This window comes from Carlito syrichta, unplaced genomic scaffold (genome assembly GCF_000164805.1).
Source record: "Carlito syrichta isolate Samal-C Ts95f unplaced genomic scaffold, Tarsius_syrichta-2.0.1 Scaffold313839, whole genome shotgun sequence".
Taxonomy (NCBI): domain Eukaryota; kingdom Metazoa; phylum Chordata; class Mammalia; order Primates; family Tarsiidae; genus Carlito; species Carlito syrichta.
Window position 1 is genome coordinate 427,708 of NW_007257935.1, and position 23,080 is coordinate 450,787.

The window sequence follows — 23,080 nt, forward strand, 5'->3', positions numbered from 1 at the left end:
GAGACGAGGTCTTGCCAAGTTGCCTAGGCTGGTCTCAAACCCGCAGGCTCAGGCAATCCACTTGCCTGGGCCTCCCAAAGTGCTGGGATTACAGGCTGAGTCACCAAGCCCGGCCCTCTGGTGATGTTTTAATGCCAATCTCTTACCAGCAACTGATCACTCAAAACAGAGGGCAGGCATGCACATGACAGATTTGAGCACCCACTGCAGGCCCTGTGCTGGATGCTGGGGGTACCATCCATCTGAGGCTTTCAGCATAGTGGGGGAAGACAGGAAATAAGATGACAAAAAACAAAGGTGATTTCAGAGTTTAGGATGTAAAAGACACAAAGGGTCAGGGAAGGCCTCTCTGAGGAGGTGCTTGTCAAGATTGAAAGGATGAGGAGGTCAGCCATGGAAAAGCTAGAGGCAGAATGCACAAGCCAAGGGAACAGCCATGAGGCCAGTGAGACTGAGCAGCAAAAGGGTGGGAAGAGTCAGACTGGAAGGGCTAAATCGCATAATTTCCCACGGGAAGCATAAAAGTTCGTGGGCAGGGAAACAAAGAGGTGGGGACTTTTAAGCTAACAGTGTGGACAAAAACCAAGGAAGGTCTAAAAGTGAGTGCTTTCAATTCTCACTCATCTCCAAACTAAGAGAGGTCTTTGAACCAGGAAGAAACAGGGCTCCATGTTTTGGAGCAGAGCTTAGAAAATCTATGTCCCCTGTAAATCTGCAAAGAGGTAGTATTTATCTGCACAGCCTCATTATACCTAAAGGCTCAAAAATTATTTGGCAAATGAAGAAGCAAATGATCAGAGAATGGAAATTAAAAAGACAAGAAACCTGCCTCACAAGTGGCAAGAGCACACATCTAGTAATCAACAGAAATAGGACTCATTAGAGAGTGTGTTTTATGGCTTTATGACCCAGGGAAGGAGGAGGGGTTCCAGAAGCAGACTGGTGTACTGGGGAAAAGGCTCAGCATTTTAAGCTGGGCTGTTCTCCTAACTGGATGGATACTACTGGGTAGGCCACCACCTTCTCTGGACTTCAGATTGCTTGAATTAAACTGAGGGAGCTGGAGTATTCAGTAAAGAATTTCTCGGTGGACTCCAACTCTCTGTAGCTTTATATTCTGGGATGCCCACCTTACTGTTTCTCTGGCACAAAGAAGGTGCTTCATGAGTATCTGCTGAATGAATGAAGCCCACCATCTTATTTTAGGACACTGGGCAAACCTAGAGGGGTTAGGTGGCAGTTCAGGGACAAGCAGTCAGTTAGTGGTAGTATGTGGGGAGGCCCTCCAACCTGCAGCCTGGATACTTTAGGCTCTTGGGTAGAGACACGACAGGGAAGCAGGGAGGAGATGGTCAAAGCCCAACTTTGGGGGCTGAGTGTACTTCCCTGCAATGCACTGGATACTGCAGCTCTGGCTCAAACCCCAGCTCCACGACCTGCTGGCCGAGTGGCTTTGGCCAAGTCACCTCTGAGCCTTACTTTTTTCACTTTTTTACTCTTCAGTAAAGCGAGATCATATAACATACCCTAACTCGCAAAGGTCGCTGCGAGATCAATGAAATAAGCCCTGAGAACAGTACCTGATAGATAGTAGAGGCTCCGTGCTCCCGTGAGTGGCATTCCTACCACTCCAGCACAGCGTACTCTACCCGGATTGGCCGGACGCGCCTTTTAAAGGCGCGTGCAAGATGGAAACACGTGGTGTGTGGTAGGAGTAACACTAATAATTAACAAATTAATCCCCAGTTACGAGCCAGTCGCAACGTGCTCGGCACTTCCGCGCCCCTTCCAGGCCCAGCTTACAAATCTCGCACGCAAATCCCTCCCCTCCGAGGGAAGGGTTCGAGCTCCACCGTGACCTTGGTCCTGCCCCATTCCTCCTAGAGCCTCGGTTTTCTCATCTGCAAAACACGAGTGGCGACTCCCAGGCTAGCCCGCCTCTGAGGGTACCGAGGTGGGCCCCCGGCCGCGGGGCCCGGAGTCGCGGAGCGCCGGGGCCTGTGGGTGCTGCATAAACCGCGTGTCTCCTGTAGGCCCTCGTAGGCCCGTCTCCATGGCAGCCCGCCCTCCCTACCTTCCTGCCGGCAGTAGGACATGGCTGCAGGCCCGCGCTCAGTCCTCGCAGAAGAGGCGGCGGAGGCTGCAGCTTCTCACTGTGACCTCCCTCTCCTCAGGCAGGGCGGGTGGCTGCGAGGCCCGCGCGGATCCGCCCCCTCCAGGCCTGCCCGCCGCGCGCCTGCCTCCGCGCCCTACTAACCCCGGCCCGGGCCCTCGCCTTCAACCGGAAACTACATTTCCCAGCAGGCCGCGCGCTCCTCGGCTACTCTTTGGCCATAGAAACTACAATTCCCGGAAAGGCTCGCAGTGCGCAGGCGCATCACTGAGGGACTACAAAAGCACTTTACTCTGGACTACATTTTCCAGGAGGCCTTGCGGTGCGCATGCGCGGAAACGCCAGGACCCGGGCGGCGGTAACTCTAGCACGTCCCACCTGGTTCTGGGCTCCATGCAGATTTTCGCAGCTCCGGCAGAGAAGAGGGTACTGCACTCCTCACTCAGGTCGACAGCCCACTTCCTTGCTGAACAGTGCGAGGCGGCGGCATCGAGCCGAGTTCCACCATGGCCGCGAATGTGAGTGTCTCCTGGTCTGCCGGGCCACACCCAGATTACCCCATCACCCTAGGCCGGAGTGGCCGGCTAGGTCGATTTTGCCGTCTGACCCTCGTCGATGCGGTTGGCCCCCATCTCCCACTGCACGTCGGTGTCTCTCCCTTCCGGCAGTCATTCCTCTGTTCACCTCTCTTAGCCTATCCAGACTGCTATTGGCCGTATTCTTTGGTCCACCTTATCCTCGGGTCTCGAGTTTGTGCGGGGCCGACTCAAAAGGTGTAGCTCTCCGCGCTGTGGGTCTACTTGTGGGCGGCGCCTCCCCGCAGCCCCTGTTGCATTTCCAGTTCTCGCCTGGACCTTTGGGGTTCTGAAACTTGTCGAACTTGAGAGCTGGGCGGGACCTCGGAGTAGGGGGCCAGTCCCTTGGGGTGGGGGGTAGAGAGGCCAATCCTGCCCAAGCGGAGCTGTCCGGGAATGGACAGACAGAGCTATCCAGACGGGCAGTGAGTTCTCCTCCCCAGGGAGGTATGTAAACCGAGGCTGTAACGCTGCAAAAGGCTCAGGCTAGGCTGGGTGCAAAGGAGTTAGGATTAAGGTGAGAGGGAGCATTTCTCTAATGGCAGGCCCCTTTTCCACCTAGCATGAATTTGGTTAGTGACTCAGGCCCTGGTGGAGTGTTATTCCTTCAAGGCCCCTTCTCCCTGCAACCGACCTTTCTGGGGAAAGTTTCTATTTAAGCCCAACATTCATTCAACGGACCGAGCAACACCTCCTACCAGGGTGCTCGGTGTGGGAGAAGCTGGTGACTCACTACCCCCTCCTCTGTGAAAGTGTTTCTGGGCCAGCTTAGGAACCCAGCCAGTCCCCGACACACCCTCGCTCTTGCTCTGGTAGAGTGGCCCTGCCGTCCTCTCTTGGCCTGTTACACCCTATTTCCAGGCCCCTCCTTTGTCCCCAAGCGTTCTTTCTGCCTCCCACGACTCCTTGAGAGGCAAGGGTGTGTGTCACCAACAGCCCTATATAAACTGCCTTGGGTTAGTACTATCTACACCCCCAGCACACCCTTGGTCCCTTAGGAGGGCTAGAAGCCTTGAACGTTGCGTCTAGAAAGGGCTCAAAAGTGGTCCATGAGACTCAGGGTCTGTCAGGGGAGAGGCCAATCAGGAGATCAGTCTGTCCTCCTCAGGTGGACTGCTATCTGCCCTGATCACCACCACCACCATAATTTACAGATAGGGAATTTACCCAGGAGGGGAAGGTACCTACCCAGGGTCTTACAGCCAGCTTGGCATGCTATGACATAGGAACATGCCGAAGAGGGCAGGGTCTGGAGTCAGGCAGACCTGGGCAGATCCAGATCTGTCCACTCAGAAGATGCGTGGCCTTGGTCTCTCCAGTTTTATGATCCTGATGGGATCAGTTACTGTGACATTTAAGGGAGACTGCCTGATGCATGGTAGGTACTTCATACAGCCTGTCCCCACACTGTAGCTCCAATGGTGGCAGACACCATCTTGCGTATGTTGGGACCTGACCCCTTACCAAGGAACTTAAATGCATTTGGATAACCTCTGCTGCCCAGCCTTTGTTGATTCATCCAGTAGCTGGGCGCACATTTACAGGAGCCACTGGGCTGGGTGAGGAAGAAAGATCTGAAGATAGTAGGTGGAGCAGGGAGGCGGCAGAGTTCTTCATCAGTATAGCAACAACAGTGCCTGTGAGGAAGTACTGCTACCCTCTAAATTTTATTTATTTATTTGTTGAGTCAGAGCCTCACTCTGTCGCCCAGGCTGGAGTGCAGTGGCACGCTCACAGCCACCGCAGCCTTGACCTTCTGGGCTCAGGTGATCCTTCTGCCTCAGCCTCCAAGTAGCTGGAACTACAGGCATGTACCACTGCACCTGGCTAAGTTTTTGATTGATTGTTGAGATGAGGTCTTACCAAGTTGCCCAGGCTGGTCTCAAACCCGTGGGCTCAGGCAGTCCTCTCACCTAGGCCTCCTAAAGTGCTGGGATTATAGGCGTGAGCCACCACGCCCAGCCTACCCTCTCCATTTTACAAGTGAGTAAACACTCATAAATCAGAGTAGAATCAGAGAGGCAGAGCACCTTACTCAGGGTTACACAGCAAGTGATTGGTGAACCTGGAATTCTAACCTAGGTCTGTCCATTTCCAGGCCTGTGTGTCAGCCTCTATTCCCAGCACTACTCCCTGCTCCTGAGTCCCGAGTGCTGGGGCTAGAGAGATGTGTCACTGGAGGATGTATGTGTATGTGATGTATACATGTGTATTTATGTATATTATATGTGTAACAAACGTGTTTACATAAATGCATACGTGTATCTGTAGATCCTCTGTGATCCTCCATGTTTACTGGTCATTTGGGTTCAGAATGTGCGCAGGTTGTATCATATCACTGCCCACCTCACCCCTCTCTTAGTCTGAGGGGCACCCTCTCTTTCTTCCCTGAGGCCTGTTGAACCCCTTGTCTTGATGTTGGCTGAGGGGAGGCCCAGGAAGAAGATGCCTTTTTTCCCCATTGCTGCTGCAGCTGGCTCCCAGCACTCAACTCACATTACAGCCCAAGAGATGAGGAACGTAGTCTGGAATGAGTGCTAGGAGAGTCGCCCACGGTCTGCCTGGATTTGGGTCCTGACTCCCCCACTTAGAGGCTGTGTGGTCTGGGAAGGTGTCTTAATGACTGAACCTCAATTTTCTCTCCTGTGAAATGGGGTCATTATGGAGTCCATCTCCTCGGGCTGGCCTGTGGCAGACTGGCGTGTCGCCACTGTCATTATTATGGTGGCTGCTGGTCACCTGCCTGCTTGGTGATTCTCTCCACTCCTGTTTCCCAATGGCAGGGAAAGCCCAGACCTTCTGGATACCTGGGCCTCTGGTCCCTGGAGGCTTTGGCTGGTGGTATTCAGAGACTATCGGAACGTGACAAACAAACAGAGACTCTGACTTGAATCACTCTTCTGACCCCCTAGTGCCAGGATGGGGCCTGGCTCAGCCAGCGTGCCCGTCTGAGAACCACTTTATTTATTTATTTTTAAGACTAGTCAAGTGCAGCTGTGAGAAGGGGGGAAACAGGAAACGACTCTACATCTTGGTCAGCTCACCCTTCACCTTGGTACCAGTCCAGTATCAGTTATAGGGAAATCTGATAGCATTCCCACTCCCCATGGTACAGTGTTTACCATGTCCTAGGCACTGAGTCCTAGGCACTGAGTCACCTAATGTTCTTGAGTTCTCACCATAATCCTATGCACTAAATTACTATCCCCGTTTTCCTGATGAGGAAACGAAAGGCATGAAGGGGTTGAATTGCTTGCCCAAAACCCCAGAGCTGGTGTAGGCCCAGAAACCTGGATACAAGCAGAGACCTTCTGGCTCCCGAGTCCAGCCCTAGACGATGGCATTCTTGATCAGCAGTGGACACATTACAAGTCATGCCTCTGATCCACTGGCCCTTGATTTTGAGGCCTGCTGTGAACCTGCCCAGACATGCCCAGCTACCATGTAGCTAGCAGGTAGGCAGCTGCTCCCCCAGCCATCTCCTCACCACTACTCATGCAAGTCCTTCTGCTGGGGTTGCCCTTCCCCCAGGGTCTGCCTCCAAGATCCCACTCAAATGCCCCCTCCTCCAGGAAGCCTGTTTTGCTACCTGGAAGGGATCACTCCTTTAGTACTGGATCCAACCCTCTCATCAGACTTTCAGCATGACCTCTTAGTATTGTTTGTGGTTATGACTGACTGCCCTAAAAGCTGTCTGTACCCCTCTTCCTACTCCACGAGGCCTAGCACAGCCCTCAGAATGCTTAGCCACTTTTTGTCAGATTTCATAAAAGATACATCTCTAATAACCTCTTCGTAACTTAGTTCAGCAGCTTCTTTAAAAGTTAAACATGTAGCCGGGCTCGGTGGCTCAGCCTGTAATCCCGCGCCTTTGGGAGGCTGAGATGAGTGGATTGCCTGAGCCCGCGGGTTCGAGACCCGCCTGGGCAACTTGGCGAGACCTCATCTCTACAATAAATCAAAATGAGCCGGGCGTGGTAGTGCGCACCTGTAGTTCCAGCTACTTGGAAGGCTGAGGCGGAAGGATGGCCGGAGCCCAGCAGGTCAAGGCTGCGGTGGCCGGGAGCGGCCACCGCACTCCAGTCTGGGTGACAGAGTGAGACTCCAACTCAAAAAAAAAAAAAAGTTAAATATGTGTCTTCCTGTGGCCCAGTAATTCCACTCCTAGGTCTTTACTCGGGGGAAATGAAAGCTCATTTCTATGTAAAGACTCATACATGCATGTTCCTAGCAGCATTATTCATAATAACCCCAAACTGGAAACAACCAAGATAAATCCACCAGTAGGTGGATTTACCACCCACTGGTAAATGCAACAACACGTTTTGGAATACTATTCAGTCATACAAAGGAACAAGCTACCAATGAACCCCACACCATGATGAATGTCAGAAGCATTATGCCAAGTCAAAGAAGCTGGACAGAAGGGATTTCTTGCTGTGATTCCATTCCTCTCAAGTGCTAGAAGAAACAAAACTAATTGGTAGTGATCGAAATTCAAGTTGTTACCTCCAGGTAGTAGGGAGAGGGGAGAATTGGCAGGAGATCTGAGGAACTTGGGTGACAGACATGTTCTGTCTTTTACTCTAGGTGTTAGTCACATGGGGAATTCACTTGTGAAAACCTACCAAGCCGAATATTAAATATCTGTGCATTTTTACCACATATAATTAAAACTAGACAAAGTATAAATAACAGCAAAATGCAACTTACTTATAAAACTAATTCTCATTCTGATATTTTAATGTTTTTTTCTTCAGTATTCCAGTGCAAGTGCCAGGAAAGAACATGTCAAAGTGACAACAGGCCCCCAGCCAAGCTTCCTGGAGCGGCTGAGCGAGACCTCGGGTGGGATGTTTGTGGGACTCGTGACCTTCCTGCTCTCTTTCTACTTAATTTTCACCAATGAGGTAAAATGTCTGGGGTCTCCCTATGCAGAATGAGAGTCTCCATGGTGTCAAGGAGCAAAGCTATGAATCCAGAGGCTGGATTTGGTAGTAAAGAGCCTCGATTTTACAAAAGGAAAGACGTGTGCCAAATTAGAATTCTTTCTGTTCTAATCCACCTCACGACTGATGGAAACAGGGAAAGTGGGTGCATTTACACACCAGAAAATCTGAGGGTGACACCTGCTTCAGGTATGGTTGTATCAGGTGTTTATGCTGAATCACCAGGCTTCTTCATTTCTTTATCTCTTGCCTGTTTCTCTCTGTTGTGTTTTTCTTGGGCACACTCTTTGTGGTGATAAAGGTGGCCCCAACAACTCCAGGCTCACATCCAACCAGCTTAGCAAACCCAGAGAAAAGAGGAACCATCTCTTTCTAAATCAGTTTAGCAGGAGGATTGCTCAGTGTCCTGGCTTGACCCTCATTCCTGTGAACCAATCCCTGTGGCCAAGGGAGACATGTTCTGAGTGGCGAGGCCTGGATCCCATGATTTGGACAGGGGCTCTGGTCAGCTTATATAAACCACATGGGGCTGAGAGCAGGGGAGAGGAGAGGAAGGCAGAGGAAAATGAGAAGGAAAAAGGAAAGCAGACAGCAACACCAGCTCTTCCCAACCCAGGGCAGTGCTGTGATTGGTGGGGGTGGGTGCGAACCTGTGGGCTGGTGGGAAGAAGTGTGCCTGGGAAAGCAAGAATCCTGGGTTCCAATTCCAATCCTGCTGTCACTTGTGAGACCTCAGTTTTCCAACAGAATGGGGAGTTGGGTCTCAATGTTCCCTGAGGCCCCTTCTGGTCCCGATACCCTGCAACCAGCCCAGCCATGTGGCGCCACCCCTGAGTTGCTAGAATTCCCGCTCCCGTTTGCTCACAGGGCCGCGCGCTGAAGACAGCAACCTCACTGGCTGAGGGGCTCTCGCTTGTGGTGTCCCCCGACAGCATCCACAGTGTGGCTCCAGAGAACGAAGGGAGACTGGTACACATCATTGGCGCCCTGCGGACATCCAAGGTAGGCTTGGTGGTGGCTGCTGACCCTCTGGTGGCTTGGGGCACATCCCTGGATGTTGTCTGGTCGAGGATTTGGAAAAGTGGGCCTCAGAGATGGACACATGTGAGTGTGATTCCCATCTCCATCACCAGCAGCTTCGTGAACGCTTGTTGTTCTCATCTATAAAATGGGGACAATAATAGTAACAAGCTTGTGGCCAGTTTTGAAGATTCAGTGAGACAGTAGCCAAGGTCTTGTCATAGTGCTTGGCAAATGGTGTGAGTGTCACAGACAGGCTCTGTCATGATTATGGTGAGCATGTGTGTCTAGCACAAGGCCACAAAACTCTCCTGGTTACTAGAACTTTCCTGTCGTTTGAACACCCATTATGTTGTTGGCACAATGCCATTGGGCTGTATAGTTCAAGCCTGTACTGTGAGGGTCACAGTCACCAGCATTAAATTAATAAGAACTTGGAATAGGCAGCAGCACTCAGTGCTCCCACACGAAGCAGCCATAGAATGCTCCCTCTTGTCTCCATTCTTTATATGTATTTCTCTTCTAGTCCGGCTTCTCCTAAGCCAGGGATTCCGGGCTGATGTGCATCTTATCCTTTATTATTTTGGTTTGTTTGGTTCTGTTTGAAGCTCTTGTCTGATCCAAACTATGGGGTCCACCTTCCGGCTGTGAAGCTGCGGAGGCACGTGGAGATGTACCAGTGGGTGGAGACCGAAGAGTCCAGGTGAGGCAATAGGAAGTCGGGTCCCCTGGCAGAGAGGAGGCACAGGTGTCAGGGTACAGTGCAGGCGGCTTGCACTTTGATGCCTTTGAAGAGTCTGAAATCTCCCTGTCAGAAACTTGAAACTATCCCAAGATGAGTAGCCTGTGGTCTTTCATGTGGAAGTGGCCAAAATCCGATGAAGGATAGTTCTGAGAAGAAAGGGGGATGTGTGGCTTTCTCAGCTGGGAAGTCCAGGGATGCACCAGCTGGAGGCATGACTGAAGCCAGGCTCTGGTGTCCCTGGGATCTGTGTGCCACCCTACCCCCTCACCATGTCTGTGTTCGGCTTTCCCTGTGTAGTCCCATCTTCTCTCCCACAAGGGAGCAGAGGTAGCCTCCAGCTGGCACCCTATTGCTCTGACAGAAGTCCCAAGGCAGACCCGTTGGCCAGGCTGGGGCCACCTGGAGCCAGGGGTGGGCTCAGCCCCACTTGAACCACACGGACTGAGTGGGGGGTGGGAGGTGAGGGGAGGAGTCAGAAGGGCGACCTCAGCCCACCCCCGTCGCCCCCCAGGGCTGTCCAGGAGCAGAGGTACAGCCAGATCTCTGAGCCCAGAGGGCAGGGCTGAGCCACTGGTATGAGGCCAGTGGAGGCAGATTTCAACCCAGGATGGAAAAGCCCTTTTCTCCAGTCAAGGCCTCCGAGGATGTAGCTGACTCTCTGCCAGGGAGTAAGCATTCCATTCTTGGGCAGGGGCAAACGGGCTTCTGCACCACATTGGGAGTTTGACCTGGGAACCCCAAGGCTACTTCTAGCTTAGAGATCAGAATGCGCAGGGTAACTTGGCTGACCCGTGGCTGCCTGTGCTCCCCCTGCAGGGAGTACACCGAGGATGGGCAAGTGAAAAAGGAGACGCGGTACTCCTACAGTGAGTACTGGGCCCTCCTGTGGTCTCTGCATGGCTGAGACTGAAGCAGCGACCTGGGGGTGGGGCCACGGGAAGGGCACAGCGCCAGGCAAAAAGACCCCAAGTTGCCAGTCCTCCAAGCCCTGCTGCCCCACCATCAGGGAGGCTCCCTAAGTCGCGCTTTGTCTTGAGCGTCATGGGCTCAGATGAGAGTGGGGCTTTGCTGTGTGGCCACTCTCATCATGGCTTCTGCATTTTTCCTTTCCTCCCAAACAGATACTGAGTGGAGGTCAGAAATCGTCAACAGCAGAAATTTTGACCGAGAGATTGGCCACAAAAACCCCAGGTGAGGGCGGTCCCAGGCCTAAGCACAGCTTTGTCTCACTAGCAGTTCTCCAGCCTCTGTTGCTTCATCTGAGTAACAAGATTGAGTTAATTCTGCCTCATGGGTTGATGAAAACATGGGACATGGTTTTGAGGCCAAGCCCTGTTCCCACCAGGAACACAGAGGCAAGACCCATCCCCTGACCCCAAACAGGATCCCCCAAGCAAGTCACCAGTATAAGGGCTGGACTAGTGCCTAAAGGGATTTGCACGTAAGGTGCCAGGGAAGCGTTTTGTTAACAGCTCGCCGTGGGTAGGAGGACAGTCAGGAAGGGCTTTTGGAAAGCAGCAGCATCTTATCTGGGCCTTGTCAGGATTTCAGCAGAGGGAGATTAGCTCAGTGGCATGGCGGTGGTGACGTGGGCATAATACCTGGGCATGGCTAAAGCCTGGGCCTGTGCAGGGCTGTGCCAGGATGGTGGTCAGGAATTTGCATGCTGCCTGGGCTGGGAGGGGTCAGGCGTGGGTGTGAAATCCAAAAGCTCCATCTGGAGGCTGGCGGGTGGGGCAGAGCGGCTGCCAGGGGTCTGGGAAAGAGGGTGTGAAGCTCTGGGGGGCAGGAGACAGCATGAGGGTGCTCAGCCTAGGCGAGCAGGCATGGGACCCCCCGGAGTGGTGAAGACAATGTGTCTGCTGTGGCTGGGCTAGTCTGGATGTGCAGGAGCTCCCGGGGGGGACATGCCTGGTACAAGCTGCCCACCCAGCCAGGCGGCATGAGGCACCCCACCACTCGTGCCTCCCTCTCCCACAGTGCGATGGCAGTGGAGTCGTTCACAGCAACTGCCCCCTTCGTGCAGATTGGCCGATTTTTCCTCTCAGCAGGTAAGTCTCAAGGCCCTCCAGATGAGCTCCTGCCCGCCCAGAGGCCCTGAGCCTCCGTGTGTCCCCACCCCACCTCCCTCCACGGCTGGAGTCCCAGCACGCGGCCCTCAGGTGCTTCAAGGTGCAGGATCTGTTGGCGCTTTCCCAGCACCAAACTCTAACCTGGGCCAGAGGGAAGGCGAGGTCCCAGGAAGCCGGGGCTTGGCATAGACCTCCTACCCAACCCCGGCCCAGTTCTTCTGAGACCTGGTTTGTTCCAGAAGTGACCCCAAGCACTGCGTCCGCATCTGCCGTGGTGCTGGGGTCTGTTCTCACCAGACATTGCTCAGAGAGCCCTTCCTCCATCAGCCCCGGAGGCAGAGGCAGAGCGATTCACTCACTCCCCAGGGCTCCCTTCCTGAGCCCTGCTGGAGCCAGGAGGGGGCTGGCTTGTTGCGTGCTCCCCCAGTGCTCCACAGAGAAACTTTCTCTTTTTTTTAATTAATTAACTTATTTATTTATTTATTTACTTTTTGAGTTGGAGTCTCACTCACTCTGTCGCCCAGACTGGAGTGCAGTGGCCATTCCCGGCCACCGCAGCCTCGACCTGCCGGGCTCCGGCGATCCTTCCGCCTCAGCCTTCCAAGAAGCTGGAACTACAGGCGCGCGCTACCATGCCCGGCTCATTTGTTATTTATTGTAGAGATGAGGTCTCGCCAAGTTGCCCAGGCGGGTCTCGAACCCACGGGCTCAGGCAGTCCACTCACCTCAGCCTCCCAAAGGTGCGGGATTACAGGCTGAGCCACCGAGCCCAGCCACAGAAACTTTCAAGGGATAAGGTGGCATCACTGGCCACCATTACCCATGGGCTCTGTCCCTAGACCTGACCCAGGAAGGTGGGAGAGAAGACCCTTGGTGCCCAGAAGGCCACCGTGTGAGGGGGAATCAAGGTGATCCAGGTTTGCCCTGGCTGCCTGCTAACTGCTCTGTCACTCAGCTGGTGCCTGCGGTGCCAACTGGGCCTGCCGTCAAGTAGCTCTCAGTGCAGGAGGCAAGCCTGGCTTAGACATGGATGACCATAACTAGAGGTGGAAGGGCAGAGGGCTAAGGCCACTCTCGAGCTGTAACTTGGTGGGGTGAGGACCCATGGAAGGCTTTCTGGAGGAGATGGCAACTAGAGCAGGGCTGGCCCAGAAGCAGCCGTGGCTGAGACAGATACTGCTGCGGGAGCACGCATGGCCCCGAGGGCATGAGTGAGGCGGTGGCAGTGTGGCCAGGCTGCAGCGGTGCTGTGGGAAGCGTCAGGCTGAGGCTTTGCAGATTGCGGTTTTCAGTAGATACACCAGGTTTCTAACCATCCTGCTCTCAGGCCTCATTGATAAAGTTGACAACTTCAAGCCACTGAGCCTTTCCAAGCTGGAGGACCCTCACGTGGACATCATTCGCCGGGGAGACTTTTTCTACCACAGCGAAAACCCCAAGTATCCTGAGGTATGCAGGAGGCTCGGGCTCCCTAGGTAGCCAGATCAGGACCCAGAGGGGTGTCCCACGGACAGCACATGCTGGAGACGGGCTCGGTGTAGTAGAATTCACAGCTGCACTCGGCCAAGTGAAATCGTGGGGGTGTCTGGGGACAGTACGGCCCGGGCACAGGTGGGAGGCAGGGAAGTGTGGGGGACCAGGGCTTCAGGCACCCCAGCCCCGGCCCGCTGCTCACGCTCTGCCTCCCTCTCCTGCTCCTCTCCCGCCTGCAGGTGGGAGACCTGCGTGTCTCCTTCTCCTATGCTGGCCTGAGCGGCGATGACCCCGACCTGGGCCCGGCACACGTGGTGAGCTGCCTTCCTGGGAGCAGACCTTCCTGGGCACAGGCCCTCGGGTGGTTAGACACCCCTCTAGAAAGGCATACACTCATGCACATCAGCGGTGCATGCTTCTGAGCAGCTTCGGAGGCTGTTTCCCCACAGCTACTCGTGGGTCCCAGCTCGAGGGTCCTAGGAGCTGCAGTTCGAGAGGAAGCTCGTTGTGGTGCCTCATGAGAGTTGTTCCAGTCACATGCAGCCTCCCTTCCCCGCCCCCAGCTTTGATCTGGACACACGTGGTCTTGTGTCCCTGGCCCATGTGCCACCCCAGGATCCTCCCCGGAGCTTTGAATGAAGCAGCTCAGCCAGAGCTCCAGAGGCTGGATGCCCTGGGTAGAGGTGTGGAGAAGGCGGCCCCAGAGTCTCTGCACTCGCCTCCCTGGCCGGCATGGGGTCCCGGGAGGTGGGGCTCTGGATCTCCCCTGGTGCTGGCCTCCCCCTGCTCAGCCCCCTCAGCACTGATGCTAAATCCTCGACCAGGTCACTGTGATTGCACGACAGCGGGGAGACCAGCTAGTCCCATATTCCACCAAGTCTGGGGACACCTTGCTGCTCCTGCACCATGGGGACTTCTCGGCAGAGGTGAGTTGCTGCTGCCTTTCTCACGTGGTGGGAGACAGATGTCTTTCTCTCCTTCCTTCCAGTGCCTGTTTAACAAGCTCTCATGACTAGAGATCATAAGCAAGGAGGGAGGCAAGAAAAGGAATAAAGGCAAAGCAATTTACGTACCGCACAACTCTAGAATAAACAAATACATTTTTTAAAAAGGAAATAAAGGGATATATTTGGGTGTCTCTTGTCCAAAATGCTTGACCACAGTTGCTCTAGATTTCAGATGTGTTCAGATTTGGGAATATTTGTACATACACAGTGAGATATCTTGGGGATGGTACCCAACCCTAAACACAAAATGTAGTTGTGTTTCATATGCACCTGATATACATAGCCTGCAGGTTTTATACAATATTCTATGTTTTGGGGTTTTTTTTTAACTTTTTTGAGTCAGGGTCTCACTCCGTCACTCAGGTTAGAGTGCAGTGGCACAATCACAGCTCAATGCAGTCTTGACTAAAGTGCTGAGATTATAAGTGTGGGCCACCATGCCCAGTCTACAGTATTTTAAATAATATATGTGACCTGGCCAAGCACAGTGGCTCATGCCTGTAATCCCAGCGTTTTGGGAGGCTCAAGCAGGTGACCCTTCCAGCAGGTGAGTTGCTTGAACCCAGGAGTTTGAGACCAGCCTGAGCAACATTGTGAGGGCTCATCTTTACAAAACATCAAAAAATTAGCCAGGTGTGGTGGCGCATGCCTGTAGTCCCAGCTACTCGGGAGGCTGAGGCAGGAGGATCATCTGAGCCCAGGTGGTCGAGGCTGTAGTGATTGTGCCACTGCATTCCAGCCTGAGTGACAGAATGAGTCCCCGACTCTAAACAAAAACAAATGAGATTAGATATGGAATTTTTCACTTACAGCATCATGCCAGCACTCAACAAGTTGGATCTTAGAGCATTCCAGAGTTTGGATTTTTGGATTAGGGCTGCTCAGCCTATAGTAACCTCCCACTGTGTGTAGGACTGTGCTGGATAAAACAGACTGCCTCACAGACTCCCGTCTTATAGGGGAGAGAGATTAATCAGAAACTACAATAGTAAGTAGTGACACGTGCTAAGTTTTACGACTGGTACAACAGGTGCTCCGAGGTAAACAGACATCATAATAGAAGATCAGTTTTTACAATGGTCAAGCAAAGCCCTTCTGATGAGTGACATTTTTGCCGAAACCCAAATGAAGACAAGAGGTCAATCCTGGAAGAATGGAGGGTCAGTCAGTAGTTCAGGCAAGAACAGCACAGTCCAGGCAGAAAAGGGATTGCCTTGTTGGGGGCACCAGGAGTGCCACAGCCACAGCCCAGAGCGCAGGGGAAGGATGTGGGCAGGGAGACTGCTGAGAGGCAGAGGCTGTGCCAAGGGACATGTCCTTCAAGACTGTGAGCGGGAGCACCCCAAGACTGGGTGAGTGAGAGCAAGCACCCTCCGTCAGCACTCCGGCTCTCTGGGCGTCCCTCTCCCATCTGTAAAGCGGGGGGAGGGTCAGGCTTCACCCAGGGCCCAAGGAGAAGGGATGCCAAGGTGCGCCGAGTCTCTTAAAAGACAGCCTTTCTTCTTGAGGCAGGAAATTCTTCTCTTCAGAAAGATACACTTTTTATTGTTTCTGTTTTTGATAAGCACAGTATATCGCTGGTGGGGCATTCTACACTTACCTCAAAAAGGATTGCTGGATTCTTAATCTGGAAGGACCGGAGGAGTCAAGACAGCGGGCTTGTGTCGGGATTAGCCGTGACCTTTGGTCCCTATTATTAGGCCCTTATTATTAGACCCTCAGCTGCCATCGTCCAGTTAACCTCAAACCATGATGGGCAGGGGCCTCGCCTACTCTCTGTACCTGGGGACTAGGGTGTGGTCAGGCTGTTGCCTGGGAGCCCCGTTTCCAATGTCAGGGTGAGGCTGCCACCTCCCAGCCCGGTGAGCCATGAGTCACGCTTTCCACCAACAGCTCTGAGGGCTCCTAGGGGTTTCTAAAATTAGGAGGCCCTGCTAGGCCTTGTGCTGTCTCCCAGGGCTGTCACACAGCCCCGGGCTTTAGCCTTCTGCAAGCTGAGGCCCAAGTCTCAGAGCTCCCCTCCAGAGAGGAGAGGATGGGGCTCTTGGCCAGACCACTCCCCCAGAAGGAAGGCCCTGCCGCCTAACAATCCCCAGTCCCTGCTTTCCCCCACCCACCCTGCTGCACCCTGCACACACAGGCCTGGGGTGTCTGCCAAGTGGGGGGGAAAGCCCAGAGTCAAGGAGGCCGCCCAGCGTGCTGAGAAGAAACCCTGGGCCTAATAGTCAGGAGACCCAGATTCCAGTCCCAGGGACAGGAGCCAGCACCAGCCCACGCCGGGACACTGCTGACGGGCCCCCGGCTCTGCCTCCCACCTGCTGCAGGACCTTGAGCCAGTGTTTCGTCCTCTCTGACCTGTTTCCTTATCTGCAAAATGGACTTTTTTCTTCGGGGTTTTTTTTTTTGAGAAAGCAAGACTTATTGAGAGGACAGAAAAGCTCCCACAGTGGGAGAGGACCTGAGGAGGTTGCCCAAAATGGATGTTTTTTTAAAGTAGTAGAATTATCATCATCCCAAACTAATTTAGTTGTTGAGGATTAATCATTCATTCAACAAGTTTTGTTGTTTTTTTAAAGAGACAGGGTCTTACTCTGTTGCCCAGGCTGAAATGCAGTGGCACAATCATAGCTCACTGCAGCCTCAAACTCCTAGGCTCAAGTGAACCTCTCACCTCAGCCTCCCAAGTAGCTAGAACTTAAGGCATGCACCACCACACTCCCTAATTTTTTTCCCCCACTGCGGAGATAAGGTCTCGCTATGCTGCCTAGGCTGGTCTTGAATTCCTGGCCTCAGTGATCCTTCTGCCTCAGCTTCCCAAAATCTGCAGCTGCAGGCGTGAGCCATGTACCCATACCTGAGCACCAGGGATTTCATAGATACCCTGCTCTTAGGAACCTGTAGTTTAGTTAACTGCTTGGGTGAAACCCTAGACATGTTCTTTTTTTTATTTTTATTTTTTGAGTTGGAGTCTTACTTTTGTCGTCCAGGCTGGAGTGCAGCAGCACGCTCACGGCCACTGCAGCCTCCTTAGACGATCCTTCTGCCTCAGCCTTCCAAGTAGCTGGAACTACAGATGCACACCACCACATCCGGGTCGTTTTTGTGATTTATTGTAGAGATGAGGTCCCTCCAAGTTGCCCAGGCTGGTCTCGAACCTGTGGACTCAGGCAATCCTCTCGCCTCAGCCTCCCAAAGTGCTGGGATGACAGGCTGAGCCACCACGCCTGGCCTGGACATATTCTTTATCCGTTCAGAGCCTCGGTTTCCAGTATAAAATGGGGATATAAGTGTCCGTGCCTCACTGAGTTATTTTGAGAATTAAAGAGGATACAATTTACAAAACACTTAGGACAATGGCAGTAGTAAGCAATAAGTGTTACCTATTTTTATTGTTCTAGATTATGACAAGGGGTCCTGGTTTAGATCATGGAAAGCTCTCTGAAGAAATGGCATTTAAGCTAAGACTGAAAGAATGTGTAAGAGCTAGCCAGGCATGACTGGGTGAACACACTGTTGGCAGAACAAACCACATGTGCAAAGGGCCAGAGGCAAGAGAACACTTGACTTGATCTCGGTTCAGGCAGCCTGTGGGGTCAGGGCACAGGCAGCGGGGCCAGAGGCCTTGGCAGTTTGCCACGTGGGGGTGACAGAAGCAGGGAGGCCAGTGGGGGGGAGTCTCCTGTGATGGTCCAGGTGAGGGACAGTGATGGTGTAGATTAGAGGGGTGGACAGTGGTGGGAGACTTGGGAAAATAAGGCCTTGCTGGATGGGGGTGGCAGGGCAAAAACAGGCCATGTCCGACCCCCTAGCATTGGCATGTGCCAATGGGTGGGTGATGGCTTCATGAGCCAAAATGGAGAAGGCTACAGTGTCGGTGCCAGGCGTGCCAAGATGTCAAGTGGAAATGTCAGGAGGCTGGGAGGCCAAGAGGGCCAGAGTTGAGGTTTAAACGTGAGGCTCATGGACATACAGGGTCCGAGGGGATGGACAGGGTGTCCTGGGGAGAGTGTAGGCCGAAGCAGCTAAAGGATTTCAGCATTTAGAGGACAGGAAGGTGCAGGCACGGCACTGGAGACTGAGAAGGAGGGCAGGGTGTCCGAGAGACATGGGAAGAGTGTCCACCATGAAATGGATCATAGACAGCACAGAGCATGGTGGCCAGCACACTGCTCAGACACATTTGGGTGGTGCTGCAGTGGGCGGGAAGGTCTCGTGCCTTCCAGTTAGCTGCTTGGGGTGAGCCTAGGGTATATTCTTCATCCTTTCAGATAAAGAACCTCCTAGGGCTGAGGACTCTAGGAGGGGGCGGGCTCTGAGCTGCAGACCCGCACCTTCCCAGGGGTATGTTGTGCCTGGCTTTGTGCTCTGCCAGGCGGACAGAGGGCCTTAGACCTGGGTGGGGTGGGGGTGGGGTGCCCCTACCTCCCTCTGGTCTGTTCAGAAGTAGTCAGCAGCTCCTGAGTTGGCACGGCCCCCAGCACCTGCACAGACGACTGGGCAGGCCAGTGACCCCCTAGCGTCCTGACACCCACCACCTTGTTCTGCAGGAGGTATTTCATAGAGAACTGAAGAGCAACACCATGAAGACATGGGGCCTGCGGGCCGCCGGCTGGATGGCCATGTTTATGGGCCTCAACCTCATGACACGGATCCTCTATACCCTGGGTAAGTGTGGAGAGACGGGTACTGGGGAGATCCCACCTGCCCACTTGCTTTCTCTGTGTGCCGCACGGTCATCTGTCAGCCCTTCCGGCCTGGTGGGGTGTCCCTGGGGCAGAGACCAGGCATGTGGCCCATCTCTGTCTCCCCACTCCATGGCTTTGGGGTGAATGAGTGGAGGAAGGCGGGCATGAGGGACAGGATGCTCCCCATGGTTGGGGACACAGGCTGGGGCTGGCTCCCTCCAGGCAGCTAGCTTCCATGGTCTGAAGGTCTGGCTGCACTCCATCTGTCCGCTGGCCCCCTCATAGCTTGCTCCTGCGTTCCACAATTCAGTCACTGTGGTGGGAAAGCTGGCTGGCCACAGAGTGAGCCAGACCTGGGTTTGAAGTCTGTTGTGTCCGAGCTCTGGATTCTTGGCCACTCCCCTTCCACCCCAGCTTCAGGGAGCTACCCCGATAGGCAGAGCTTTATGAATTGTTTGGCAAATAGGAAACACTTGAAAACTATCATGCTTCCTTCCCCACTCTAAAACCTGGGCTACATGTGAGCTGCCAGCCAGCCTGGAGCAAAAAGGGAGCATTTACAAGCTATTCCCTGGGACCAGGGTTGGTACCAGTGAGCCCAGTAGGAGCCCAAGTGGCCTGCCTTGGTTCAGGATCTGAGTGCCCAGGGTGATTATGTTCCGGACCTAGATTGTTGGTCCAGGATGGGGTTTCTCAGGACTCTCAGTCCAAGCCTATACCCTGTTGTGTGTCCCTGTGCAGTCAGATGACTGTGTACTGCCTTCTCTGGTCGCCAACAGAAATCTCTCCCCGACTTGCCACTTACAAGTAGGGAGAGGTCTGGCTGCAGTACATCCCAGACTATGGGAAAACTGAGACCCGGGAAGAGAAGGACACTTTCTCTGAGACTGTCTTTGGATAGCTGGATTGTGGTCAGAAAGACTAGCCACATCTTGGGCACATTAGGGAGCAATCAGAATTTAAACAGACTCGCCTGTCTTTGCTCTGTGACCTTGGACAGGCCAGTTCCCCTCTGGAGCCTGAGTGCTTCATCATCTGTCTCAGAGGGCCCATCTTCAGATCTCTGATCCTAATTCACTTCCCATCCAGAATGCTGTCCTAACTCAGAACAGAGCATGGAGGGACCCTCAGTGCGGGTGAAGTCAGGAGGTGCAGCATAGAAGCACACACTCCCTCGTTCATGCAATAAGCACTGATGCTGGGTGCAAGACAAGGGACCAAGCAATGAGCAGGACAGACAAGGACCCTGTCCTCTCAAAGCTTAGAGCAGGAGCTCAGAGCTCAGGCTCTGGGCCCAGACAATCTTGGTTCTGGCACCTCCTAGCAGTAGGACTTGGGTGAGTTTCTTAATTCCCTGAGCCTCGGTAATCTCGTGGGTAAAATGGAGTTAAGAATAGTACCTACTGGCTGGGTGTGGTGGCTCAAGCCTGTAATCCCAGCACTTTGGGAGGCCGAGGTGAGGGGATTGCCTGAGCCCACGGGTTTGAGAACAACGTTGGCGAGACCTCATCCCTACAATAAATCAAAAAATTAGCTGGGTATGGTAGCACACATGCCTGTGGTTCCGGCTGCTTGGAAGGCTGAGGCAGGATTGCCTGAGCCCAGCAGGTCGAGGCTGCGGTGGCCGTGAGCATGCCACTGCAATCCAGCCTGGGCGATGGAGTGAGACTCCAACTCAAAAAAAAAAAAAGAATAGTACCTCCTTATAGGGTTTTATGAGATGGTGCACATAGTGCCTGGCACATAGTCAACCCTCAGAAATGTGATTCTGCTTATTATAAGGGCAGAGGAGGGGTGCTATACGGAACGGACCAAGAGGAGGCCAAGAGCTGGCTTTCAGTTCATTCTGTGTCGTGGTGGGCGCTGGGATTCGCTCTGCAGACCCAATGATACAAGACTACGGGGCCTTCTGGGACTAATGAAGATTCTCCCAGTGGACATCAGCTATGGAGGGCCGGCCTGGAGAGGATAGGTGGGCTACAATGAGTTTAGCTGATCCTGGTCGGTATCCTGTGGGGCCAAGACCCTGTGTGAGTCATGAGGTGGAGCATTTCCCAGGCACCTGCGCAGTGCCGGGCACACAGATAATTGTGGCCATCCTGCTGCATACATAGTGAAGTCACCTCCAGACATGGCTGAGACAGGTGCCCGCAGGGCTTCCCCTAGCCTCTTCTGTGAGTCTGCAGGGAGCAGGATATTTGCCAACATTACAGGTGTCTTGATACTGGCTTCAGACTGATACCATGCATGATTTTAGGTTTCCGAAGCGTTCCCACGTGTCTTCTCCCTGGAATTGGGCAGGGGGGTGGCTCAGATGGCATGCCTGGCCACGTGGCTGTGAGTAGGGGCTCTCAGTACCAGGTAATATGCCTCCACCCAGCTGACCCTCTCCTTACTCATGTGTCTAGGGACAGGACTGGTCTCAGCTCACAGGGTGGAGAGCCTCATCCCTCTTCTCTTCCCCACAGTGGACTGGTTTCCTGTCTTCCGGGACCTGGTCAACATTGGCCTTAAAGCCTTTGCCTTCTGCGTGGCCACATCGCTGACCCTGCTGACCGTGGCTGCTGGCTGGCTCTTCTACCGGCCCCTGTGGGCTCTCTTTATCGCCGGCCTGGCCCTGGTGCCCATCATCATTGCTCGGACCCGGGTGCCAGCCAAAAAGCTGGAGTGAAGCAGGCCCTGGCACCCGCCCAACGCCTGCGTGAGCCCCAGGATGCGGTCCTCCCTTACCCCACCCCAGTTCCACGCCTGGGCGGGGCCAGTTTGGATTCTGCACCCTCTACTCTTCAAGGGGCTGAACTCAGCAGTGTGCTCATGGGTGTGGCATTCACTCATCACATCTTCCCCACCCTCTTCTTGCCAGCAAGCAGCTTTGGTGGCAGAAGCAGCTGACAAGTGGCAAGCTAATAAGCCTTCCCCGCTGGCTTCCTTCTTTTCTCTCAGGACGGAGTGAGTGTAGTCAGATTGTTTCACTTCACTTGGCCGATCTGTCTGTGGACGACGCAGAGACACTCCACGGAGACCTGCTGATAAAGGGCTCGGCGGTATGGCTGCTGCCTCCCACCGCTGAGGACAAGTGCCAGGGCTCCCTCTGCTGCAGCTGCCAGCTGCGCCAGCAATCCTGGGTGGCAACAGACAATCACATGTCCTGCACAGCAGGTGTGCCCCAAGCCAACAGCTGCGGAACTTAAAAAAAAGAAACTCTGACGTCTGTGGGCTTGACACTTCTGTGGCTTGGCAGATGTAGTGTGGAGAGTCTCCAGAGGCCCTGCTTTTCTTTGTTCCTTTGCTTCGTGTGTACTTTTCTACCCCAAGAGGGAGTTATCTGAACCAAGATGTAAAAACTAAAGCACCTGAATAATGAGCAGCATTTCAGACTGTTACAGAAAACACCCTTTCATCTGTCAACTGAAGTTTATTCAGACCATAGAAAGGTGTTAAATTCGGGTGTGACTTAACTGATTAAATAAAAGCTCTTTGAGTATTCTGGGTCATTGGGATGCTTTAGTAAGGATGCTTTTGAAGCAAGTGTCAGCAAAAGGATTTGTTTCTACTCTGGGAGGAGACAGGGAATCTCTACAGGGGTAGGAGAGCATTTCCTTTCATCCTCTGGCACTGGGAACTAACTGTACATTTGAAGATGCTTCTGAGCTTTTTAGTCAACCATTAAAAGGTTGTGCCAGGTATAATTCCAGCACTTTGGGAGGCCGAGATGGAGGATAACTTGAGGCCAGGAATTTGAGACCAGCCTGGGCAACATAGTGAGATGCCATCTCTACAAAAAAAAAAAATTAAGTGGTCAGGCACAGCAGTGCATGCCTGTAGTCAATACTAGCTATTTGGGAGGCTGAGGCAGGATTGCTTGAGCCCAGGAGTTTAAGGCTGCAGTGAGCTATGAATCACACCACTGCACTCCAGCCTGGGCAACAGAGCAAGAGCCTGTGTCTAAAAATAGTAACAATAAGAAAAGGTTGGAAGCCTTATGCAAAGTGGGTCCCTTCAGAGTGGCCCCCAGTCAACCAAAATCAAGAACTGAGGCCTAGGGCTCACTCAAGCCTGGCCTTGTTCTTTTTATCATGAGAGTTTTTTTGACATGGAAGCCTGGGCCTCCAGTGGCTGCTTCTGAGGGGTTTACGTGTTGCCCGAAGTTTTACTCCTGCTAAATAAAACCCACTCACACCTAAGTCACATCATTTCTAAATTCTGCCTACTCTCACACTCTTTTAAAGATAAACTCTGTTATAACCATGATGTCTTAAAAGATCCTTTGCATATCATTTTATTTCCTTCATGTTCAGAAACTCTTGTACTTGCTGGGAGTGGTTGCTTCAGCAACTGAGTATTTGACAGCTGAATAAGGAGTCAGAATATCCAAAACTAGTGATCTGTAATAACCTCGTGTTATTCTGGGAATGTGCTATAAATTGAGATTCTTCATGTG

The 23,080-nt window shown here is 53.2% G+C and overlaps 2 protein-coding genes across 2 annotated transcripts in view; one reads left to right on the forward strand and one right to left on the reverse strand.

Annotated features, from left to right (window-relative positions):
• The window catches only part of CHCHD4 (coiled-coil-helix-coiled-coil-helix domain containing 4), a 16,234-nt gene extending 13,969 nt beyond the window's left edge, over positions 1-2,265 (reverse strand). The window contains exon 1 of the mRNA XM_008070600.1: positions 2,075-2,265. Coding sequence (XP_008068791.1) covers positions 2,075-2,096 — 22 coding nt within the window. The 5' untranslated portion in view covers positions 2,097-2,265. The remainder of the gene's footprint in view (positions 1-2,074) is intronic.
• Positions 2,266-2,408: 143 nt separating this feature from the next.
• TMEM43 (transmembrane protein 43) lies at positions 2,409-22,139 on the forward strand. The gene is made up of 12 exons (XM_008070601.2): positions 2,409-2,631; positions 7,449-7,598; positions 8,505-8,639; positions 9,266-9,360; positions 10,219-10,268; positions 10,524-10,593; positions 11,383-11,453; positions 12,802-12,923; positions 13,187-13,261; positions 13,772-13,873; positions 18,502-18,619; positions 21,108-22,139. Exons 1-12 carry the CDS (start codon positions 2,620-2,622, stop codon positions 21,308-21,310), a joined length of 1,203 nt encoding a protein of 400 aa, XP_008068792.1. The 5' UTR covers positions 2,409-2,619; the 3' UTR covers positions 21,311-22,139.
• The last annotated feature ends 941 nt before the right edge of the window (positions 22,140-23,080 follow it).

Bases quoted from the DNA above. Each gene is read 5' to 3' on its own strand.
- TMEM43 (XM_008070601.2), top strand. The intron at 7,599-8,504 runs GTAAAATGTCTG...GTTTGCTCACAG, and splicing joins ACTTAATTTTCACCAATGAG to GGCCGCGCGCTGAAGACAGC. The intron at 8,640-9,265 runs GTAGGCTTGGTG...TTCTGTTTGAAG, and splicing joins GCGCCCTGCGGACATCCAAG to CTCTTGTCTGATCCAAACTA.